This window comes from Puma concolor, chromosome A1 (genome assembly GCF_028749965.1).
Source record: "Puma concolor isolate L17-30 chromosome A1, mPumCon1.1.hap2, whole genome shotgun sequence".
Taxonomy (NCBI): domain Eukaryota; kingdom Metazoa; phylum Chordata; class Mammalia; order Carnivora; family Felidae; genus Puma; species Puma concolor.
In genome coordinates this window covers 234,722,477-234,745,498 of record NC_141667.1, presented here as the reverse complement: position 1 = coordinate 234,745,498, position 23,022 = coordinate 234,722,477, and the positions used below count along the sequence as shown (strand labels likewise).

The 23,022-nt window shown below is 43.4% G+C and overlaps 1 protein-coding gene and 1 long non-coding RNA gene across 7 annotated transcripts in view; one reads left to right on the top strand and one right to left on the bottom strand.

Annotated features, from left to right (window-relative positions):
- FLT3 (fms related receptor tyrosine kinase 3) overlaps nucleotides 1-22,393 on the bottom strand; it is a 78,730-nt gene extending 56,337 nt beyond the window's left edge. Inside the window, exon 1 of one of the 2 annotated variants that reach the window (XM_086714547.1) lies at nucleotides 21,965-22,393. In XM_086714547.1, the coding sequence (XP_086570673.1) occupies nucleotides 21,965-22,007 (43 nt within the window). In that variant the 5' untranslated portion in view covers nucleotides 22,008-22,393. Of the gene's footprint in view, nucleotides 1-403; nucleotides 468-21,964 lie in introns of those variants that run through there. The other variant, XM_086714542.1, reaches the window with a different exon arrangement.
- LOC147584866 (uncharacterized) overlaps nucleotides 21,982-23,022 on the top strand; it is a 42,730-nt gene continuing 41,689 nt past the window's right edge. For 2 of the 5 annotated variants that reach the window (XR_015253930.1, XR_015253929.1), the window contains exon 1: nucleotides 22,529-22,852. This is a non-coding gene — a long non-coding RNA (uncharacterized LOC147584866). Of the gene's footprint in view, nucleotides 22,088-22,528; nucleotides 22,853-23,022 lie in introns of those variants that run through there. The other 3 variants (XR_015253926.1, XR_015253925.1, XR_015253923.1) reach the window with 3 other exon arrangements.

Below are 23,022 nucleotides of genomic sequence, written 5' to 3'. Positions count from 1 at the left end.
GGCATGGAGGAGGGCACCTGTTGGGATGAGCACTGGGTGTTGCCTGGAAACCAATTTGACAATAAATATCGTATTAAAAAAAACCAAAACCTTCATTTGGGGGGCCTGGGTGGTTCAGTTGGTTAAACATCCGACTCTTGATTTCGGCTCAGGTCACAATCACACAGTTCGTGCGATCGAGCGGTGTGTTGGCCTCGGTGCTGACAGTGCAGGTCCTGCTTGGGATCCTCGGTCTCCCTCTCTCTCCGCCCCTCCCCTGCTCACGAGTGCGCATACTCTCTCTCTGTCTCGCTCTCTCTCTCAAAATAAATAAACTTAAAATAAGATAAGATAAAATAAAATGGTATTTCTTTAGTATCAATTTCTGGAAGTGGAATTAGTGGCTTAAAGGATATAAACATACTTAAATGGTTCTTGGAATGCATCGCCATTTGGTTTTCCAAAGGTGCCATACCAATTTACATAGCTACCTGTAAGGTGTGAATTTAATAGTTTTACTACAATCACATTAGCATTTAGTCATTATGTACTTTTTAATTCCCTTAATATAGCTCCTAGTCTTTTTTCCCCCCTTTTCCTTTTTTTTAAAAAAAATCTCTAGACCCAACATGGGGCTCGAACTCAGGACCCCGAGATCAAGCGTTGCATGTTCTTCCATCTGAGCCAGTCAGGTGCCCCAACCCCAGTCTTTTAAAGGAAATCAAATGAGCACAGCTGCAAGGGATAGGGGAAAAAAAAAACAAAATTAGAGAATTCAAGAACTTTCCCTGCTCTACGCTATTCCCTAGTGGTTTTTGCCCCTCCCTACTCTTTTTTCAAATAGTTTTATTCAGTATAATTTTTTTTTTCCAACGTTTTTATTTATTTTTGGGACAGAGAGAGACAGAGCATGAACGGGGGAGGGGCAGAGAGAGAAGGAGACACAGAATCGGAAACAGGCTCCAGGCTCCGAGCCATCAGCCCAGAGCCTGATGCGGGGCTCGAACTCCCGGACCGCGAGATCGTGACCTGGCTGAAGCCGGACGCTTAACCGACTGCGCCACCCAGGCGCCCCTATTCAGTATAATTAATATACAATAAGTTGAACATATTTAGAATGCATAATTTGGTAAGTTTTGACATAAATACATATCTATCTGTAAAACCATCGCCACAGTCAAGTTTCTGTGCCCCCAAAAGTTGCCACGTGCCTCTCTGTAATCCCTTCCTCCTACTCACCCCACAGCCACATACCAGGCAACCTCTGATCTCCTTTCTGTCACTATAGATTAGCTTGAATTTTCCAGGATTTCATATAAATGGAATCACATAGTACGACATTTCTGGTTTTGTCTGACTTCTATCAGTACGTATTATTTTTAGATTCATCCCTATTGTAGCAGTATATCGGTTGCTCATGCCTTTTAACTGATGGGTAGTAGTCTATTATATAGATATAACACAATATTTGAATTCATTTACCGGTTGACAGAATTTAAATTGTTTCCACTTTTAGCCTCTTACAAATAAAGCTGCTATGAATATTTGTATGAAAGTCTTGGTATGGACATATGCTTTTATTTTTCTTGACTAAATACCAAGGATTGGAGTACCCAAGTCATATGGGAGGGAGGTGTCTATGTAACTTTCTCGTGCCAAACTGCTCTCCAAAGAGGTTGTATCATTTTATATCCCTATTGTCATTGTATGGGGATTCCAGCTGTGGAATTCACATCCTCACCAACACTTGGTATGATGAGAATTTTTAATTTTAGCCATTGTACTAGGTATATGATATCTCATTGTGGTTCTAACATTTCTTTTCCTACTAATGATGTTCAGTATCCTTTCAGAGGCTTCTATGACATACTTTACGTTCTTTGGCAGTGTTTCTGTCCACATATTTTGTCCAATTCAAGCCTTTTAAAACTGGGTTGCTTATTTTCTTATTATTGTTTTGATAGTTTTTTCCTCCTAGTTTTATTGTTACTGTCAACATGTAACATTGTATAAGGTTAAGGTATACAATTACATCCCCAGAATTTATTTTATAACTGGAGGTTTGTACCTTCTGACCACCTTCACCCATTTCTTCCACCCCCAACCCATGCCTCTCACAACCACCAATCTGATCTGTTTCTGTGAGTTTGATTTTTTAGATTCTACAGATTAGTGAGATCATGCAGTATTTATCTTACTCTCTCTGACTCATTTCACTTAGCATAATGCCCCCAAGGTTCATTCATGTTGTCAAAAATTTCTTTCTTTTTTTACAGTGGAATAATATTCATAAATAGATAGATACCTATCTCAATAGCAACAACGAGAGAGAGAGAGAGAGAGAGAGAGAGAGAGAGAGAGAGGAGAAAAAGAAATCTGGTTGGAAACTGTGCCTCCTTTTTCCAAGGAGGGCAACATCACTAATCATTAGGGAAATACAAACCAAAACCACAATGATGGGGCACCTGGGTGGCTCAGTTGGTTAAGCATCTGACTCTTGGATTCAAATGACTCTGGTCATTTTCTCACAGTTTCATGAGTTAGAGCCCCACATCTGGTTTTGAGCTGGCAGTAAGGAGCCTGCTTGGGATTCTGTCTCTTTCTCCCTCTCTCTGTCCCTTCCCTGCTTGCACTCTTTCTCTCACAAAATAAATAAACATAAAAAATTAAAAAAAAAAAAAACCCACAATGAAATGTTATCTAACACCTGTTAGAATAAACATCATTTAAAAGACAAGAGATGACAAGTGTTGGCGAGGATATGGACAAAAAAAGAACCCTTGTGGGGCACGTGGGTGGCTCAGTCAGTTAAGCGTTCATCTTCGGTTCAGGTCACGATCTCGTGGTCCGTGGGTTTGAGCCCCACGTCGGGCTCTGTGCTGACAGCTCAGAGCCTGGAGCCTGCTTCAGATTCTGTGTGTGTGTGTGTCTCTCTCTGTCCCTCTCCCACTCATGTTCTCTCTCTCTCAGAAATAAGTAAACCTTAGAAAAGAGAGAGAGAGAACCCTTGTACACTATTGGAGGGGATGTAAAGGGGCACAGCTACTATGGAAAACAGTATACGTATAGATGTATATTCACCTACCTGCCTACCTACCTATCTCTCATTTTCTTTAACCACTCATCTATCAGTGGACACTGAAGTTGTTTCCAAGTCTTGGCTACTGTAAAAAGTGCTGTTGGGGGGGGGGGGTTGCAGATATCTATCTGAGATAGTGATTATCCTTCAGATACACACCCTGAAGTAGAACTGGTGTGGATCAAAGGCTCTATTTTTAATTTTTTTGGTAACGTATATACTCTTCCAAAGTAGCTGTACACATTCCCTCTAACAGTGCACAAGGGTTCTCTTTTGTTCATATCCTTGCCAACACTTGTCATCTTTTGTCTCTTTAATGACAGCAATTCGAACAGGTGGTTAGAATTCTAACACTGTGGTTTTGATCTGCGTTTCCCTAATGATTGGTGATGCTGTCCTCTTTGGGAAAAGGGTCTACGCATTTCTTCTGTGCATTTTCTTTTTAAAAAAATTTTTTTTTTAATTTTTTTTTTCCAACGTTTTTATTTATTTTTGGGACAGAGAGAGACAGAGCATGAACGGGGGAGGGGCAGAGAGAGAGGGAGACACAGAATCGGAAACAGGCTCCAGGCTCCGAGCCATCAGCCCAGAGCCCGACGCGGGGCTCGAACTCATGGACCGCGAGATCGTGACCTGGCTGAAGTCGGACGCCCAACCGACTGCGCCACCCAGGCGCCCCTCTTCTGTGCATTTTCCAACCAGATTTCTTTTTCTTCTTTTTTCTTTCTTTCTTTCCCTTCCTTCCTTCCTTCCTTCCTTCCTTCCTTCCTTCCTTCCTTCCTTCCTTCCTTCCTTCTCTTTTTTGTTGCTACTGAGTTGTAGGAGTTATTTTTATATTTTAGATGTTAATCCTTTATCAGATATATACTTTGCAAATGTTTTCTTCCATTCCATAGGTTACCTTTTCATATTTTTGATGGTTTCTGATGCTGTGCCAAAGCTTTTTAGTTTTGTGTAGTCCCATTCATTTATTCTTTCTCTTGTTACTTTTGCCTTTGGTGTCAAATCCAAAAAAAATCTAATCTTGTTAAGACAGATGTCAAGGAGATTACCCCCTGTGTTTTCTTCTGTGAGATTTATGGTTTTAGGTCTTACATTCAAGTCTTTAACCTATTTCGAGATTTTTGTGTATGGCATAAGATAGTGGTGTAGTTTCATTATTTTGCATGTGGCTGTCCGGTTTTCCCAACTGTATACGTCATCTTTCCCCGACTGTATACACTTGGCCCCTTTGTTACAAATTAATTAACCACATGTGCATGAGTTTATTTCTGGGCTCTCTATTCTGTTTCATTGATCTGCGTGTCTGTTTTTGTGCCAATACTGTACTGTTTTAAATACTATAGAACTCAGTAACAGTGTTTGAAATCAGAAAGTGTGATGCTTTTCACTTTGTTCTTTCTCCATATTGCTTTGGTTATTTAGGGTCTTTTGTGGTTTATTACAAATTTTAGGATTGTTTTCCTATTTCTGTGAAAAATGCCATGGAATTTTGATAGAGATTGCATTGACTCTGTAGGTGGCTTTAAATAGTATGGACATTTGGACAATGTTAATTCTTCTAATCCATGACCATGGAAATTCTTTCCATGTATTTGTCTTAATGTGTTTGATCAATGTCTTATACTTTTCAGTGTACAGAGTTGTTAATTCCTCAGTTATATTTATTCGTAGGTGTTTTATTATGATGCAGCTGTAAATGGAATTACTTTTTTTTTTTTAATGTTTATTTATTTTGAGAGAGAAAGAGTGCAAGCGGGGAAGGGGCAGAGAGACAGAATCCCAAACAGGCTCCAAGCTGTCAGCACAGAACCCGTCACTGGGCTTGATCTCACAAACTGTGAGGTCACGACCTGAGTTAAAAATCCAGGATGCTTAACCGTCTAAGCCCCCAATGAATGGATGTTGAATTTTTTAAAAAGCTTCTTCTGCATCTATTGAGATGATCCTAGGGTTTTTGTTCTCCATTTTGTTAATGTGGCGTATCACATCGATTGATTTTCAGATGTTGACACACCCTGGCATCCCTGGGACAAATCCCTCTAGATATCGTGTATGGCCTTTTTGAGGTATTGTTGAATTTGGATTGCAAATATTTTGTTGAGAATTTTTGCATCTATTTTCATCAGGGATATTGACCTGTAGTTTTCATTTCTTGTAATGTCTTTGCCTGGTTTTGGTTTCAGGGTTATGCTGCCTCATAACATAACTTTGTAAGTGTTTCCCTCTTTTTTTTCTGGAAGAATTTTCTGGAAAGATTGGCATTCATGCTTCCTTGAATGTTTGGTAGAATTCACAAATGAAGCCAACTGGTCCTGGATTTTCTTTGTTGGTAGATTTTTCATTACCGATTCAATCTCCTTATTAGCGATTCTGTTCAAATTTTCTGTTGCTCTTCCCGGTTCAGTCTTCGATAGGTTGTATGTTTTTAGAAGTTTATCCATTTCTTCTAGATTGTCCAATTTGTTTGCATATAAGTGTCCATAATAGTCTCATGATCTTTTGTATTTCCGTGGAGTTTTTATGACCGCTAATTTGAACTCTTTATGGGTGAACCATTTATCTTTGTTTCACTAAGGTTTGTTTCTGGAGTTTTCACTTCTTCCTTTGTTTGGAACACACTCCTTTTCATTCTCCTTGACTCTCTGTGTTGGTGTCCGTGCATCGGATAAAACAGCCACCTCTCCCAACCTTCGCAGGGTGGTCTCATGCAGGATAGGAACCTTCTCAGAAAGTCCAGGCTTAGGTCTTTGTTGGCCCTCAAACCCTTGTGATTGTCCAAGTCACTGGTTCCTAAGAGTGAGGGTGGGCCAAGACTTTGTCAGTGTCGCAAAGGGGAGGGCCTAAGTAAGCTGAACAGTGACTGGAAGGGTGACTCAAAGGTAGTAGCATTTAAAGTCAAGGCTCCAGGGACGCCTGGGTGGCGCAGTCGGTTAAGCGTCCGACTTCAGCTCAGGTCACGATCTCGCAGTCCGTGGGTTCGAGCCCCGCGTCGGGCTCTGGGCTGATGGCTCGGAGCCTGGAGCCTGTTTCCGATTCTGTGTCTCCCTCTCTCTCTGCCCCTCCCCCGTTCATGCTCTGTCTCTCTCTGTCCCAAAAATAAATAAACGTTGGAAAAAAAAAAAATTAAAAAAAATAAATAAATAAAGTCAGGGCTCCAAACCCGTGCACATGCTCCTTTCAGGGAGATACTAACAGAAGGAAAATGTAGAGACATGCTTGCTAGCCTGCCCAGTCTTGGGCAGGATCACAGTCAGTTCCTAGATATATGTTAAATTAGGAGCCTAACCCTCAGGCTGCAAACAGGTCCCTTTAAGGGAAAGACTGGGAGACATTTCTATCTGTGGCTTCTGCACCGCACCCTGGGGGGAAAACCACAGGGAGTCCTCCCAGGCCCAAAGAACTGCTTCTTTGTTTGCTACCATCTGTTTCTTTGTTTGGTATAGTCTCAAGGTTGCAAGCCCCATTGTTTTTCAGAGCCACTGTTTTTCAGAGCCAGGAGTTCTGGGAGCCGGTCCCAAGGTGGAAGTCTTAAAAAATAGGAATGCTAGATGTTGGGTCAAACAAACCCTTTCATTACTCAGGGAGGAGCTGAGGGTGGTGAGTTCCCTCTCGTTTGTATATTGATTGCTATGTCAGGGATTGGGTTCTGGTGAGATTGACATGTGTCTCTGCCTTTTCCACCCATTTCAATGTGGGTTTTTTTCCTCATTTCCTCATTGTGTTGGAGCCACTTAGCTAGTTTCTGGATTTCTTTCAGAGAAAATGTTCCATGTGCAGCTGTCGATGTTGTGTGTCCATGGGAAAAAGTGAGTTCAGGAGCCTCCTACATGGCCATCTACAGGTTTTGAGAGTTCTTTTTAAAAATATATTCTGGATACAAGTCCTTTATCAAATATGTAATTGACAATTATTTTCTGCCAGTCTGTGGCTTGTCTTTTGAAGACGAAAATTCTTAATCTTGAAGATGTCCCATTTATCAATCTTCCTTTTATGGACCATGCTTTTGGTTTTGTATCTAAAAATTCTTTGTTCCATCTAAGGTTATAAAGGTTTTCTCCTAGTGTTAGAGTTTCAGGTTTTAAATGTACATTTTAGTTTTACATTTAGGTCTATGATCCATTTTGAGTACTTTAAAAAACATTTTTTTTGTTTATTTATTTATTGAGAGAGGGTGCATGTGCAAAAGCGGGGAAGAGGCAGAGAGACAGGGAGAGAGAGAATCCCAAGCAGACTCTGCACTGTCAGTGTAGAGCCCTATGTGGGGCTCAAACTTGCAGACCAAGAGATCATGACCTGAGCTGAAACCAGCAGTTGGACGCTCAACCAATTGAGCCACCCAGGCACCCCATTCTGAGTAGACTTTTTATATGGTATGACTATGGGTCAAAACTTTTCATTTGATTATAGTTACATGTGAATATTCAATTGTTTCAGCACCATTCACTCAAAGAGTATTGATTTCTCCACTGAATTACTTGTATACCTTCATCAAAAATAAATGGACTGCATATACTTTTCCATTGATCTATTTGTCTATCTGGATGCCAATTCCACGTTGTCTCAATTATTGTTGCTTTATAATAAGTCTTGAAATCAAGATGATAAGTTTTACAACTTTGTTCTTTTTCAAAGTTGTTTTGGGTATTGTAGATCTCTCATTTTCATGTTAATTTTAGAACCAGCCTGTCAAAACCTGCAAAAAAGGTTTGCAGGGATATTGACGGAATTGTATTGAGTCACTGGATCAATTGAGCAAGACTGACATTTTACCAATATGAGTCTTATAATACACATATATGGTATATCTTTCTTTATTTAGGTCTCCTTTAATTTCTCTTAGCAATGTATAGTTTTTAGTATACAGATCTTGCCTTTCTTTATCCCTCTTTCATCTTTTTTAAGCTACCTTATATTTTTTCTCCCATTTCTGATTGTTAGTTCTAGAAACACGATTTAATTTCTACACTGATCTTGTGTCCTACAAACCTGCATAACTTGTTTATTAGTTGTAATTACTTTTTTGTAAGTTCCAAAGGATTTTATACACAGATGATCATGTTGTCTGCAAATAAAGACAGTTTTACTTCTTCTTTTCCAATTTGGATGCTTGTGATTTTTTTCTTGCCTTATTACGCTAGCTGAATCTCCAGTACAATGTTGAAGAGTAGGGAGAATGGACATCCTTGCCTTATTTCTGATTTTAGTACAAAATGTTCAGCCATTTGGGGCACCTGGGTGGCTTGGTCGCTTAAGCGTCCGACTTCGGCTCAGGTCATGATCTCGCGGTCCGAGAGTTCGAGCCCTGCGTCGGGCTCTGTGCTGACAGCTCAGAGCCTGGAGCCTGTTTCAGATTCTGTGTCTCCCTCTCTCTCTGCCCCTCCCCTGTTCATGCTCTGTCTCTCTCTGTCCCAAAAATAAATAAACGTCAAAAAAAAATTTAAAAAAACAAAAACAAAAACAAACAAAAAACAAAAAACAAAATGTTCAGCCATTTGATATTAAGTATGATGTTTGCTAAAGGATTTTCATAGATACTCTTACTTAATTGGAGGAGGATCACGTCTATTCCTACTTTGCTGGGAAATTTTATTAGGAATGGATGTGGAATTTGGTCAAATGCATTTTTTGGCATCTATTGAGATGATCATATAGGTTTGTTTTTGGTTTTGTTTTTTTAGTGATTTTTCTTTTTTATTGTGTGTATATGGTGAACTAACGTTTGATTCATTTGCAAATGTTAACCAACCCTGCCTTCCTGAAATAAATACCAGTTGGATATGATGTATTATCTTGTTCATATATCGTTGAATTCCATTTGTTAAAGTAGTGCTAAAAAATTTGCATTTATATTAATGTAATTATCGGCCTGCAGGTTTATTTTTGTGTTTTTTTGCTACTAATATCCTCAGTTTAGGTACCATAGAAATGGCCTCATAGAATGAGGTGAGAAGCATTATCTTCTCTTATATTTTCTGGAAAAGTGTGCATAGAATTGGTATTATTTCCTCTTTAAACATTTGGTGGATTCCCCAGTAAAGCCATTTACTCTAGTAGTTTTCATCATGGGAATTAAAAAATATATATTTATTATTTATTTTTGAGGGAGAGAGATAGAGAGTGAGCAGAGGAGGGGCAGATAGAGAGGGAGACAGAACCCCAAGCAGGCTCTGTGCTGTCAGTGCAGAGCCTGATGCAGAGCTAGAACCCATGAATGAGGAGATCATGACCTGACCTGAACAAGAGTCAGATGCTTAACCAACTGAGCCATCCAGGTGCTTCCACTGTGGGAATATATATTTTTTTTTTTATTAATTTTTTTTTCCACGTTTATTTATTTTTGGGACAGAGAGAGACAGAGCATGAACGGGGGAGGGGCAGAGAGAGAGGGAGACACAGAATCAGAAACAGGCTCCAGGCTCTGAGCCATCAGCCCAGAGCCTGACGCGGGGCTCGAACTCACGGACCGCGAGATCGTGACCTGGCTGAAGTCGGACGCTTAACCGACTGCGCCACCCAGGCGCCCCTGGGAATATTTTTAACTACAAATTCAATTTCTTTTTTTTTAATATGTATATTTTTTATGTTTTTACTTATTTTTGAGAGAGAGAGTGCAAGCAGGGGAGGGGCAGAGAGAGAGGGAGGCACAGAATCCGAACCAGGCTCCAGGCTCTGAACTGTCAGCACAGAGCCCGACGTGGGGCTTGAACTCACGAACCGTGGGATCATGACCTGAGTCAAAGTAGAACACTTAACCTACTGAGCCACCCAAGAGCCCCTACAAATTCAATTTCTTTAACAGACATAACATTATTTAGATTATCGATTTTCCTCAAATGAACTTTGGTAATATATGTCTTTCAAGGTATGTTTTTCCATTAAATGGAAGTTGTCAATGTATAGGCATAAAGTCATTAATAATATTTCCATATTATCCTTTTAATATCTATAGATTCTATAGTGATGTTGCCTCTCTTGTTCCTGATACCTCAAATTTGTGTCTTCTCTCTTTTTTTCCTGATCAGTTTGGCTAGAATTCTAGCAATATTACTGATCCTTTATTGCTCTTGGTTGCATTGATTTTCTCCTCTTCCCCCCTATTTGATTTTTCACTTTGACATTTGTTTCCTTTCTTTTATTTACATGGGGTTTAATTTGTTATTTTCCTCCTCTAGCTTGTGCTTGAATTCAAGCCCACTGGTCTGAATTTGTAGCATTACAATTTAAGGATGCTAATCATTTAATAATTAATAATTTAATGCTACCAATTTCCTCTTGAGTACTGCTTTAGGAACATCCCTCAAATCCCAATATATTGCATTTCACTTTCCCTCAGTTCAATGTACATTCTCATTTGTTTTTTGGTTACTGCACTGACCCAAGGATTATTTAGAAATGTGTTCTTTGGTTTCCAAATATTTGAGGATTTTCCATGTGCCTTTCTGTTATTAATTTCTAATTTAATACCACTCTAGTCACAGGATAAACTTTGTATGTCTTGAATCTTTTAAAATTTACTGAAGCTTGTCTGCTGGCCCAGAATATGATCTAGCTTGATAAGTGTATTGTATGCACTTGAAAAGAATGTACATTCAGCTGTTGTTGAGTGCAATGTTCTATAAATGTAAATTAGATCAAGCTGGTTGATCAAGTCTTCTATAAATTATTGATTTCTTTTTTTTTCCCTATCAATTATCAGGGTATTGAACTCTCTGAATTGGTCCATTTCTCCTTGCAAGTTCAATCAGATTTTGATCCATGTATTTTCAAGCTCTGTTAAATGCATGAGTGTTTGTGATTTTTCTGTCCTTGTGATGACTTAAGCCTTATAGCATTATGACATAACTTTCTGCCTCTTGTAATATTTTTGCTCTGAAATATACTTTGTCTGTTATTTAGCTTCTCCAACTTTTGATTAGTTGTTGGCATGGAACTTTCTCCCCCCATCCTTTTACGTTTAACCTATTTGCATCTTCATATCCAAGGTTGACTTTATTTATGTACCATGTAAGTTGGGTCTTGCTTTTTTGTTTTTGTTTTTAACCAAGTCTGACAACCTCTGCCTTTTAATTTGATGTGTAAATCATTGAAATTTAATGAGATTATTAATAGGCTTAGGCTTATATTATTCTTTGTTTTCTATTTGTTCCATCTGTCCTTTCCCCCCCCCTTTCCTCTTTTTCTACCTCCTTTGGGAATAATTGAGTATATTTTATGATTCTACTTCATCTTATTTCTTCAGTGATTAGCTATAATGCTTTGTTTTGTTACTTAAGCAATTGCTTTAAGGTTTATAGTATGCATCTTTACCTTAAAGCAGTCTTTTAAGTGCTGTTATACCACATTATGTATAATATAAAGAGCTTACAGGGGTGCCTGGGTGGCTCAGTCAGTTAAGTGTCAATTTCAGGTCAGGTCATGATCTTGTGGTTCGTGAGTTCGAGCCCCGCGGTCGGGCTCTGTGCTGACAGCTCAGAGCCTGGAGCCTGCTTCGGATTCTGTGCCTCCCTCTCTCTCTCTGCCCCTCCCCTACTTGTGCTCTGTCTCTGTCTCTCAAAAATAAATAAACTTTTGAAAAACTTTTACTATAAGGACTTTACAATAGTATATTTCAATTTCATCCCTCCCAGGTTTTGTGCTATCACTATCACACATTGCATTTCTATATAAGGTATAAACCCAACAAGTTGCTGTTATTATTTTGCATTAAATAGTCAATCATCTTCCATAGGGGTTTAAACAATAAAAAAAAAATCTTATATTTACTCACTTCTGGAGGTCAAATATCCATGTCATGGGAAATAATGGGGAAAAGGAGGTCAGAAAAAGATAGCTGATAAAATAATGGAGGAAAAATTTCATTTCCAAACCTGATATAAATGTAAACCCACAGGTAAGAAGCCCAACAAAACCCAAACACATGACTCAGGAAGAAAACTACAACAATATATCATAAAGAGGAACTCTTAAAAGCATCAGAGAAAAAGGATACATTCTAATAGCAGACTTACATGTATCTATGACCAACCAAAGTTCTCACAGATGCTCTATTCATTTTATTTTGTCTTCTCTCTCTGTTCATTTTGGATTGTTTCTATTGCCGTCTTCAAGTTCACTAATCCTTTCTTCTGCGGTCAGTATGCTGTCAAACCCTTCCAGTGTAATCATAATTTTCATCTCTAGAAGTTCAATTTGTGTGATTTTTTTTTTTTTTGTATTTATTATGTCCCTGCTTAGCTTGTCTAATCTTTCCTCTAGCTTCAGGACTATGTGGAATATAATATAACAACTATTTGAATGTTCTTGCCTACTAATTCTGTATTTGAGGTCACTTCTGGGTCTCTTCTTCATGACTGATTTTTCTCCTTATTATGGGTTGAATTTTTATCCTTTGTCTATTAACTTGTAACTGGTTGCTGGGCATTGTGAATTTCACCTGGAGTCAGATATTTCTGCATTTGGTTACATAGTTTTGAACATTTTATGGGAGGCAGTTGAGTTCATTGTAAACATTTTATTCCTTTCGGGTCTTCCTTTAAGCTTGGTTAGGTGGGACCAGAGCAGTGTCTAGTCCAGGGCTAATTTTCTCCACTAGTGGACTTCATCAGAATGAATAACTTCTGCTTTCCAAAAATACTCTCTTAGAAAAATGAAAAGAGTAGCCATAGACTGGGAAAAATATTTTCAAAACAAACAACCTGATTTTTAAAAAATAGGCAAAAGATTTTAGGAAACACTTCACCAAACATAATACAGGATGACAGTTAAGCACACGGAAAGACGACCAACATCATCAGTCATTCGGGAAATGTAAATTAAAACCACCATGACATATGCTGTACCCCTGTTAGAAGGGTTAAAAAAACAAACACAAAAAACATACCAAGTGATGACAATGACCTTGAGAAACTGGCAGTTTCGGGGCGCCTGGGTGGCGCAGTCGGTTAAGCGTCCGACTTCAGCCAGGTCACGATCTCGCGGTCCGTGAGTTCGAGCCCCGCGTCGGGCTCTGGGCTGATGGCTCAGAGCCTGGAGCCTGTTTCTGATTCTGTGTCTCCCTCTCTCTCTGCCCCTCCCCCGTTCATGCTCTGTCTCTCTCTGTCCCAAAAATAAATAAACGTTCAAAAAAAAAAAGAAAATTAAAAAAAAAAAAAAGAAAGAAACTGACAGTTTCTCATAACGTTGAACATTCACTGAGCAAACATTCCAGCAACACAATGCCACTTCTGGGTGTGTACCCAAGAGAAATTAAAACCTGTGCTCACAGCAAAACTTGCCTTCAAGTATTTATAGCAGCGTTATTGACAACTGCCAGAAACTAGAAGCAAACGAATGAACTTCAGCTGATTAATGGCTAAACAAACTGTGCCACGTCCAATAATGAAATACTACTCAGCAACAGAAAGGAAAAAAAAAAAAAAGTACTGTTAAAAAGAAAACCACAGGCCCAAACAGAGCTATTTACGCTAGGCCAAGTCACCAAACCGGGGCTTAATACCTCACCTAATTCCCGTTTCAACCTTTCCCAGAAATGTAGTCTTAACCAGTTAGTCAGAAATGTCTTCCGGTCAGCTCCAATGAGTTAATCTGTCACAGGGGCCATCCCCAAGCCCCAAAGAAAGATGAAGCAATCCACCTAATAAGACACCCTGTATATGTCCCTAAGGGAAAGTGACCTTGTCTGCAACAACCCTTTCTTTTCTTTTGCTAACTGCCCTATCTCATGTCTGTCTAGAAAACCCTTCTGTTTTGCACAGCTCCTCTACCTGCTACATGGGGCGCTGCCCGATTCATGGAGCACTTAGTAAGGCCAACTATATCTTCAAAGGTACTTCACTTACTTTTGTTTCCTGATTACTGATCTCCATAACAACATGGATAGATCTCACGTAATTACGAGGCGTGAAAGAAACAGACTCAAAAGTCTCCATGTTATAAAATTCCACTTACATGACCTTCTGGAAAAGGAAAAATGATAGGGGCAGAAAAGAAGTCACTGGTCGCCAGGGGTTGGATGTTGGGTATTGCGGTTGATTAACTAAAGAAGAGTAAGAGAAGCTCTGGGGTGGGGTGGGGGGTGGGGGGTGGAACGGAAATGTTCTATATTTTAATAGTGGTGCTAGTTATATAATGATACGTGTTGGCTAAGTTCCGGGAACCGCACACCAAAAAGGGTAAAATTTGCAATAGGACAATTGTACCTTAATAGACCCAACTTTGTAAAAAGCCAAAGGAAGAATCGGCCGCCATGGAGATTAAAGTTCTTAATGAGAATCCATTCCAAAACCTTGGTAGCACTTCCCAGAGTCCAGTTCCTTTTTTTTTTTTTTTTAATGTTTATTTATTTATTTATTTTGGGGGGGGGAGGGAGAGGGAGGGGCAGGGAGAGAATCCCCAACAGACTCCACACTGCCACCCCGATGTGGGGCTTGAACCCATTAACCATGAGATCATGACCTGAGTCGAAATCAAGAGTCGGATGCGTATCCCCCTAGAGTCCAGTTCTAAACACAGTCTGAGGAATGAAGACAACTTTGGAATTGGAAAAGTGTTCCCAAAGTGGCAAGATTTGAAAACGCAGGGCTAGAGTGGAGGTGGGGATAAGTGGAGAAAAAAAAAAAAAAATTAGCACCAATCGAAAATAAAATTTTAGGTAAAAGTAGAATCTTCTCCACTGAAAGTGTGATGGATGTAGACATTATAAAACAAATCAGAGAATGCCGGGGCACCTCATTTTCAGGTTCCCCAAGGTGAGTCTCCTGGGGAGCAGAGAGCTGGCAAAGACTTTAAAGTTTGAGTTTCAAGGCCCTGTTCTAAGAGTCACCTACTTGGATTGCAGAAAGTCCTTCGACCTTTCTAGGCCCCAATTCCCCGCACCTAGTAAATGAGGGCGGTAGACAGGACTGGGGTGGTGTAATAAATCTATTTGACCAGTCCGGATTCCTGGCACAAACCTAAAACCCTTGGAATGTTCTGATAGGAGAGTCTTTTGTTATCCATGATGGGACTCTATTGAGCACACTAAAGTTGATGCTAATGATGCAACTTGGGTGGGGGCCCTAGATGGCCTCAGGATGCGGCTGATCACCAGAAAGACCAAGTAATGAGAGAGTGGGAGCTTTCAGCCCCACCCGCTGACCTCTGGGAAGAGGGGAAGTCGCTGATAAAACGCCACAAATATTCTTGAACTGGGAGATTCAATGAGCTTCCAGGTTGGAGAGCACCCGGAGGTGGCCAGAGCGTGGCTTCCTGGAGAGGGTGTGGAAGCCCATCTCTCCTTCCCACACCCCTTGCTCTATGCCTCTCTTCCAGCTGGCTGCTCCTGAGTTAGATCCTTTTATAACAAACTGGTGCTCTAGTAAGTAAAATGCTTTTCTAAGTTCCGTGAGCTGCTGTAGCAAACTAATTGAACCTGGGGGAGTGGGGGGGCAGTGCTCATGAAAACCATAGATTTCCAGCCCCCTTTCAGAAGTCCGGTGACAGCCTGGACTTGGGATTGACAGCCTGGACTTGGGATTGACATCTGAAATGGCAAGAGTGGGGACCTGAACCCCTAACCTGTGGGATCTGATACTGTCTCCAGGTGTACAGAGTCAGATATGAGGGAAATTGTAGGACATCCAACTGGTGTTTGAGAATTGCCTGGTGTGGGGTACACCCCCTGCAACACGCGCGCCCGCGCGCACGCGCACACACACACACGCGCGCGCGCACACACACTTTTGGCGGCCAGAAGTGTTCAGTGCTGTTACTGCAGAGGAAACAGGAGTGTTTTTTTTTTTTTTGGTTTTTTTTTTTTTTTTTTTTAGAACTAGAGTAGCTCTTAAAAAAAAAAAGAGCTGGGTAGCTCTAAGGTCTGGTCCTCTCTCTAGTCCTTTCATGCTCTTTTTTCTGCAAATTCTCTTGATTTTAACTACCATCGGTTTGCTCATGTGTTTCAAATTCATCCCTTCAGTATGTATGGCTCCATGTCTGGGCAGCCCCGGGAATCTTAAACTCACACTGATCTCCCCTTTTTCCTTCCTAAACCTACTCCCTCCGTTCTCTTCCCTCTCAGTCGAAGGCAGAAACTCAGAAGCTATCTTTGACTCCTCCCCCTCCCTCACTTCCCATCAGCCAGGCAGTGGCCAAGCGCTGACATTTTAACCTCTTGGTAATTCCCAAACCCGGAGGCAACTCTGCATCTCTGTAACTGCTGCCCTACTTCAAACCCTAGTCATCCCTGGCCCGGGCTACTGCCCACACCTTGCTAGCTGGCCTCCCCGCCGTGGGCCTGTCGGCCTGACATCCACCCTCCGTACAGACGCCAGAAAGATCTTTCTAAAACATGCACCAGAGCGTGCCCCCCCTCCTGCTTAAAACCCCTCAACAACTTAGAGCAATGGTGCTTACTCACTCTTTCTTGAGTCACAGGCCTCTTTGAAAACCTGATGAATGCAATTCACCTGCTCTCCCCAACAAACAACGAAACACACACACCCACACCCACACACCCTGATGAGGAATACAATGGATCAGTGAATTTCGTCCAGAGACTCTTGGTCTACACTGTAAAGCCCAGGTCCCTCATCCCATCAGGACGCCATTTACACATTACACACTGAGCCTCTGGCAACCCAGAAGTTTTTTTTAAAGCTGTCCCCTGAACAGTCTTCAGACTACGTTCTGAATCACAACTTTTCAAAGGATAGTTACTCTACCCTGGAGGCCTTATACTTTGTGTCTCCACCACCCAGGACGGAAGTCTGCTTTTCCATCCACAGCATGTTTCTTACCGCCGTTCCCTTTCTCTGCCGCCCTGTTTGCCTGGAATGTCCTCCTCCACCCCTTTCCCAGTCAACTCTTCCTTATCTTTCTAGTCACGGCTCTGGCATGACCTCCACTTGGAAGCCTGGCCTTCTTTTCTCAGTCTGGGTTACAGGCCCCGTCTCTGCGCAGAACTCCAAAATCGAACTGCAATTCTCCTTCTATATGCCTGACCTTTTCCCGCCAATGCCCCCAACGTCAGACTGTGAGCTCTTTGAAAGCAGGAACCGGTACTATGCGGGACTTAATACAAGTCCGAGATATGGACGGTGCTCTAAAGTGTCTAAGAAGGGAAGGAGGAAAATCCTGTGACTCTAAATCCTAATGATTTCTTTAGACTTCAGATACCGCACTTTCTGCAAAGCACATGCCTACCAAGGAATGCATCCAACGATGAAGGAGTAAGATACTGCTTATCTCCTCTTCACAAATGAGGAACTCAAGTGCGGAGAAATTCCCTGCCTGAGTAAAGAACACGTTTCCTAACTGTCTTGTTAGTCCTAATATATCTGCATTGCCTCCAAGAACAGAATCCCTAACATTAGGAAAATCATAACTCAAGCAGCAAAGCATGTGAAGCCTGAATGCAGTGAATATCTTATAATCAAAACACAACAGCCTAGATAAATAATGACAATATCCTGTTTTAGTATAGACTGTAAATAATTTTTTGGAGGACATTTGACTTCTAATGACAGCAGTGAAAAAATGTTTTACTGTTAACCTTAAAAATAACAATAGTTCCTCTTTTAGGATCTTATGCAATTCCTCTAGCCACAAAAGAACACTGTGTGTGTGTACTTTATATTATTTTTAAATTTCCTCCACATGTGTTGGTACCCATAGAACAGAACTGCATGATTCAAATTAACGACCATCAATGAGTTCTGCAAAGGCTTTTACCACTTGAGGACCACTGATGGTATTAGAATCAAAGGGGACCTGAACATCAGACCACCAGGTCCGGTGTCCCATCGTATCAACCAAATGTAATGAAGTCACCTAAGTGTAAATCTCATATAGCCCCCAAAAGAGAGAAAAACCTTTGGCCCCATGACTATGGCTACCTAGCTAAGAAGTGGCTAAGGCTGTTTTGGAAGTCATGGAAAAATCTTAAGATCACACTGTCACCTGATGAAAGCCAAAAAACTCTACTCAGACAAAATGTCTACAGTGAGATTCACAAGAGTCTGTTATTTGAAGGCTAGAGCAGGGTGGCAAGCCCAAGGAAAGCAAATGATAAAGCAGGCTAAGCTAATTCTCAGCCCCTCATACCCCCTTGTCCAAATTCTTACTCCTATCCTCTGCAAGATCCCTTTCAAAATCAAGAAAAATGATACAATACCATACTTTTGAAGTTCTTTGCTTTTTGTCAAATCAGAATCTTTACCCAAAGATGAAGACAGCGTCAGGTGGGAGAGAGTCAGCAAGATTGTTATCTTGAACACTGAATGTTAGGGGCTCTTGTCACGCTGCTTGCCTAGTTTCGTTCAAGAATGACAAGATGTGGGGCGCCTGGGTGGCGCAGTCGGTTAAGCGTCCGACTTCAGCCAGGTCACGATCTCGCGGTCCGTGAGTTCGAGCCCCGCGTCGGGCTCTGGGCTGATGGCTCAGAGCCTGGAGCCTGTTTCTGATTCTGTGTCTCCCTCTCTCTCTGCCCCTCCCCCGTTCATGCTCTGTCTCTCTCTGTCCCAAAAAAATAAATAAACGTTAAAAAAAAAAAATTTAATAATAAAAAAAAAAAAAAGAATGACAAGATGACAGGAACAAAAAGGACAGGGGAGAACCTGCTGGCATTAAGCCTTCCTGTGAGCTCCCCAAGGGAGCAAAGATGTTCTCTGGGAGCAAAGTGAGGTCGATACACTTTGTTCAAAGAACCATTTAGAAAATGTCTTCTCCTCAAGCCTTAAAACATGGCCATATTGAACTCTGGACCAGTCCATTAGTTTAATTTTCAATGCGAGAGCAGTTTCTTTCCCACAACCATTAAATATAGTATATCTATGTTTAAGTAGTTTTGGGGGACAAAAGTCTCGAGATTTCCATTCTAACCTGGTTAAAGTTTCTTTCATTGAAGGATGCTATTTTTTCATCTATAGGTAGCGATCCTTAACCACTGTGTGGGAAGGTTTATCTGAGAGCAGCTTTGTGCTGCAGGGCTTTTCCTGGGGAAAGGCACTGACCGTGCATTTCTTAAAAAGAACAGAATTAGCTATTTATATGTAGTAAGTTCCTCCAGCCTTGATCTCTGGCACCCTTATACCCCTAGTGCCCAGCACGGAAATAAGTGCTCAATAAAAGTTTATCAAATAAAAAAATGTTTTTCTTTCTCATACACGCTCCCTTGGCTAATAACGAAGAATCCCTGAAAGTGCCCTTTTTGTTATAAAAAGTAGAGCCACTCTTTAATGGAAGGAAAAGAGTTCAGAACTCAACCTAAAAGGATGATTTACTATGGGTAGACGCGAAGTACCCAAGAAGAAACGAACGGCCGATCCAAATTTGTATGACGGCAACAATTAGAACCAGAGTTTTAGAATCAAAGGGGACCTGAACATCAGGCCATCAGGTCTGGTGTCCCATCTAATCCAAACCTGTCTTTGCCCGGCATCCACATCTGCCTCCACCTGCTCCTGCAACATCCCCCCTCAGGCTGACGGTTCACAAGAAGGCAAATAAAGCAAGAAGAACAAAAAGGGCAAGGGATGGCAATAAAATGTGTAATTCGAGGCTCTGACCACGACTTTTCGGACACGAATGAAAGAGACAGCATCGTACTTCTTGAACTATTGGAATCCCCCCTCATTGTACCCAGTATCCATGAAGCCATGGGAAGCACGTTTCCAATCTTTAAATCCTACTTAGAAAGCTTCATCAGTATTCACGAGGTAGAACTTTACAATCTAAGGGAAATGGGGATCGCATCTTCTGATTCAAGGAATTTAAAGTTTTTAAATAGTTTAAAGTCATCCCATGCAGTTTCTCACTTTATGCTCCTTTATTCAAGAAAATCTGTAACACCAGCGAGTGGCAGAGATGTGAGGAACTGGAACTTCCAAAAGCTGCCAGCGGGAATGTTAAATCAGAAGGGCCACTTCGGAAAACTGATGGTGTCTACCAGAATTGAATATATGCCTTTCCCTGGGATCTGGGAGTTGTACTGGTGGGCATCATCCTAAGAGAAATGAGTGTTTAGGTCCACCAAAAACACGTAAAAGAATGTTCACAGCAGTGTCGCTCCTAATTATACAAAATTGGAAACAGCCTAGATGTTCTTCAACAACAGAATGGGTAAATAAATTGTAGAGTATATTCATATTTAGGAAGAGCACTCAGCAGTTAAAACACACTCCCCCCCCCCCCCCCCCGGCACCCCACACACAAACCATTGCTACTGAGAACAAGATTGAATCTCCTAATCACAATATGGAATAAAAGAAGCTGGACTTAAAGGAGTATGCAGGATGATTTGGTTTACACGCAGTTCAAAAACAGGCAAAGCCACGGTATTAGAAGTCAGAATCGAGGCTACCTCTGGGGGATAGTGACTGAGAGGGGGCGGGGCTAGAATTGCTCTGTATCTATATCCAAGGGTATGTGGGTACATACACATATAAACACTAATGGAACTGTACTGTTGGGATGTGCGCATATTCGCTGCATGCAGATTATACCTCATTTAGAAGAATCTGGAAAGAGATGTGGAAATCTCTGAGACTGTTCCTAAATATAAAGGAACTCAGTGCAGCTTGAATACAGCTGCAAGTACTAATCTTCGTACTTCCAGAAAGCCTCTGAATGCTACTGACAAATTCACTTACTCCTTAACATCATACGCAACAGAGAGCCGACTCTGGAAAACATATTGTACGATACATTTGAAATGTACATATTTACCAATTCGCAAACATAAATGTTTAAGAAACGCAAAATGTCTGTGCTCCCAGTCTTTTCTCCCTTATGTTCCATTTCCTACTCGATAATTCTGAGTTAAGTTTTACCAAAAGCCATTGGAAGTAATTCCTGCACGTCTCTAATGGAAATTACTTTACGTCCCACTGAGATTTCAAGTTAGAATGCTGGAATTCTGGAGCTGGAGGAGACACACAGGGCACCCTCACAGGGCAGAGGAGGACGCCAGGACGGGATCGGTGGGTGCCAGTCCCAAGGTTGCTGGACCAGACAGGGGCCCAAGGCTCCCGGGCTCCTCAGCCTCCCAGAAACGTCTCTCTCCTTCACCCTGAACTCGACTCGACCCTCTCATCTTTCCAAATCGATGAGGTGGTTCTAAAGGGGATTTTTTTTTTTCGTCTTCCTTTCTTGCATTGCCAGCTGCGCGCTACCCAGCAGATTATTTGGGAACAGTCAGCTGAGTCCTTGAAAACCCCCTTGGGGCTTAATGCCGGGATAAAAAAGATAAAAAAACCAAAGTACAGGAGGCACGGACCGCTGATATTCTCCTATGTAAATCCTGCTTGTATAACATTCCCGAAGCGGCGATTCGCTGATCCCACCGAAATTCGGCAGGGGTGGGGGGTCGTTACTCGGGATGACTAGCTCCGGGGGAGAACGGCGGGCGCCTTTCCTCCTCCGAGCGCACTCGGCAAATCGTAGCCTCAAACGAGGAGCCAAAGACGCCACTCCGGAGTGTCCGGGGTCGCGCCAGGCGCCGTCCGGAGCCACCTGGCGCCACCCCCGCGGCCGCGGCCTCGGGCGGACGGCCCGGCAACCCGGCGCGCGGGCCGAGCGGGCGGCGGCGCGGGCGCGGGGGGCAGGCGGGCGGCGCGGCCCCGGCTCCGGGTCGGCCGCGGCCAGCGCGCCGGGAGGCCGCCCGCGGGGTCCGGGCCGCCGTCAGGGACGCGGGGCCGCGCCGGGGCGGCGGCGTTACAGGGGAGGGAGGACGCCGCGGGGGTGGACCGGCGGGGGCCGCGGGGGCCCGCCGAAGAGGGGAGGGGCGCGGGAGCGAGGGAAGAGCGAGCGCGGGGAGGAGCGAGGCGGCGGGGACCGGGAGGCGCGCGCCCGGGGCCGCCGTGCGGGGTGGGGGGCGAGGGCCGCGCCGGGGGGCTGCGGGGGCTTGCGAGCGGGCGTGCGGGGCCTTACCGAGCAGCGGCAGCCGGCCGCCACGGCGCGCCCACGCCGGCATGGCCTCCGGAGCCCGGGGTCCCCAGGCCGCGCCGGCCCAGCCCTGCGATGCCGCCCAGAGCGGCGCGCCCCGCGCTGCAGGTGGCTCGCTTAAGGATGCGCGTCACCGACCGCAAATTCCCTCGGACTGGTGCAAAGTGGAAGGGGGGAGGATCCCTCTCCCCACCGGCAGGGGCCGAGGCGGGAGCCGAGAGGTTGGGCCGAGGCGGGGAGCCGGTGCCTGGCGCAGCGCTGCGGCCGAGCCCACGTGCCCGCCGCGGTCCGCAGCCCGCGCTCCGCGGCGCCCGGGGCTCCCCGACTGTGGCGGGGGCGATCGGGAGCGGTTCCGCCGGGGAAGTGGTGCGGGCTCCTCCGCTCTGGGCAGGGGAGAGCTGCCCTCTGTCCCCGGGAGTCCCCGTGCCCTGTGGTTCGGATCGCGGAGCCTGGGGACGGCCGCGAACCAGAAAGCGTCCTCCTCGTGCGCGGGGGGGGGGGGGGGGGGGGGGAGGGGGGAGGTTTTGGAGGCCCCCGGATGGCAGCTGAATCCGCGTCCCACGCGCGCGGCTCTGGGGGGGGAGGGGCGCGCGGAGGAGCAGAGGGTCGCATTTCCAAGCTCGGGGGATCCTCATTGCGGACCGGTTTTCTTTGTCTCCCCCTCTGTCTCTAAGGATGCTCAGGACCCGGTCGTTAGCGGCAGGCAGAAAAGCGGGCTCGGGGTCAAGGTTGACACGGAGGCTAAAAGCCAGCCAGAGAAAGAAAAGCAGAACACACAGAGAGAGCATCCCAGAGGCTCTTCTTGAATGATCTATTCCGTAATTCTTGTACTTCATCGCACAGTATCTCAAGTTGAAAATTATTTTCTTTGCCGTGAGTTGAAGATTGGAAAGCCCTGGATGCCGGTTCTGAAATCTCCCCTTAACTAGCCCTTTGTCCTTCCCCAGCCACTTTTGCCCTCTCAGAGTCCCAGTTTACTCCCCTGTAACGGAGGGGAGTGGACCAAATGGTTTGTAATGTGGTTCCACATTCCGGGAAGTCCA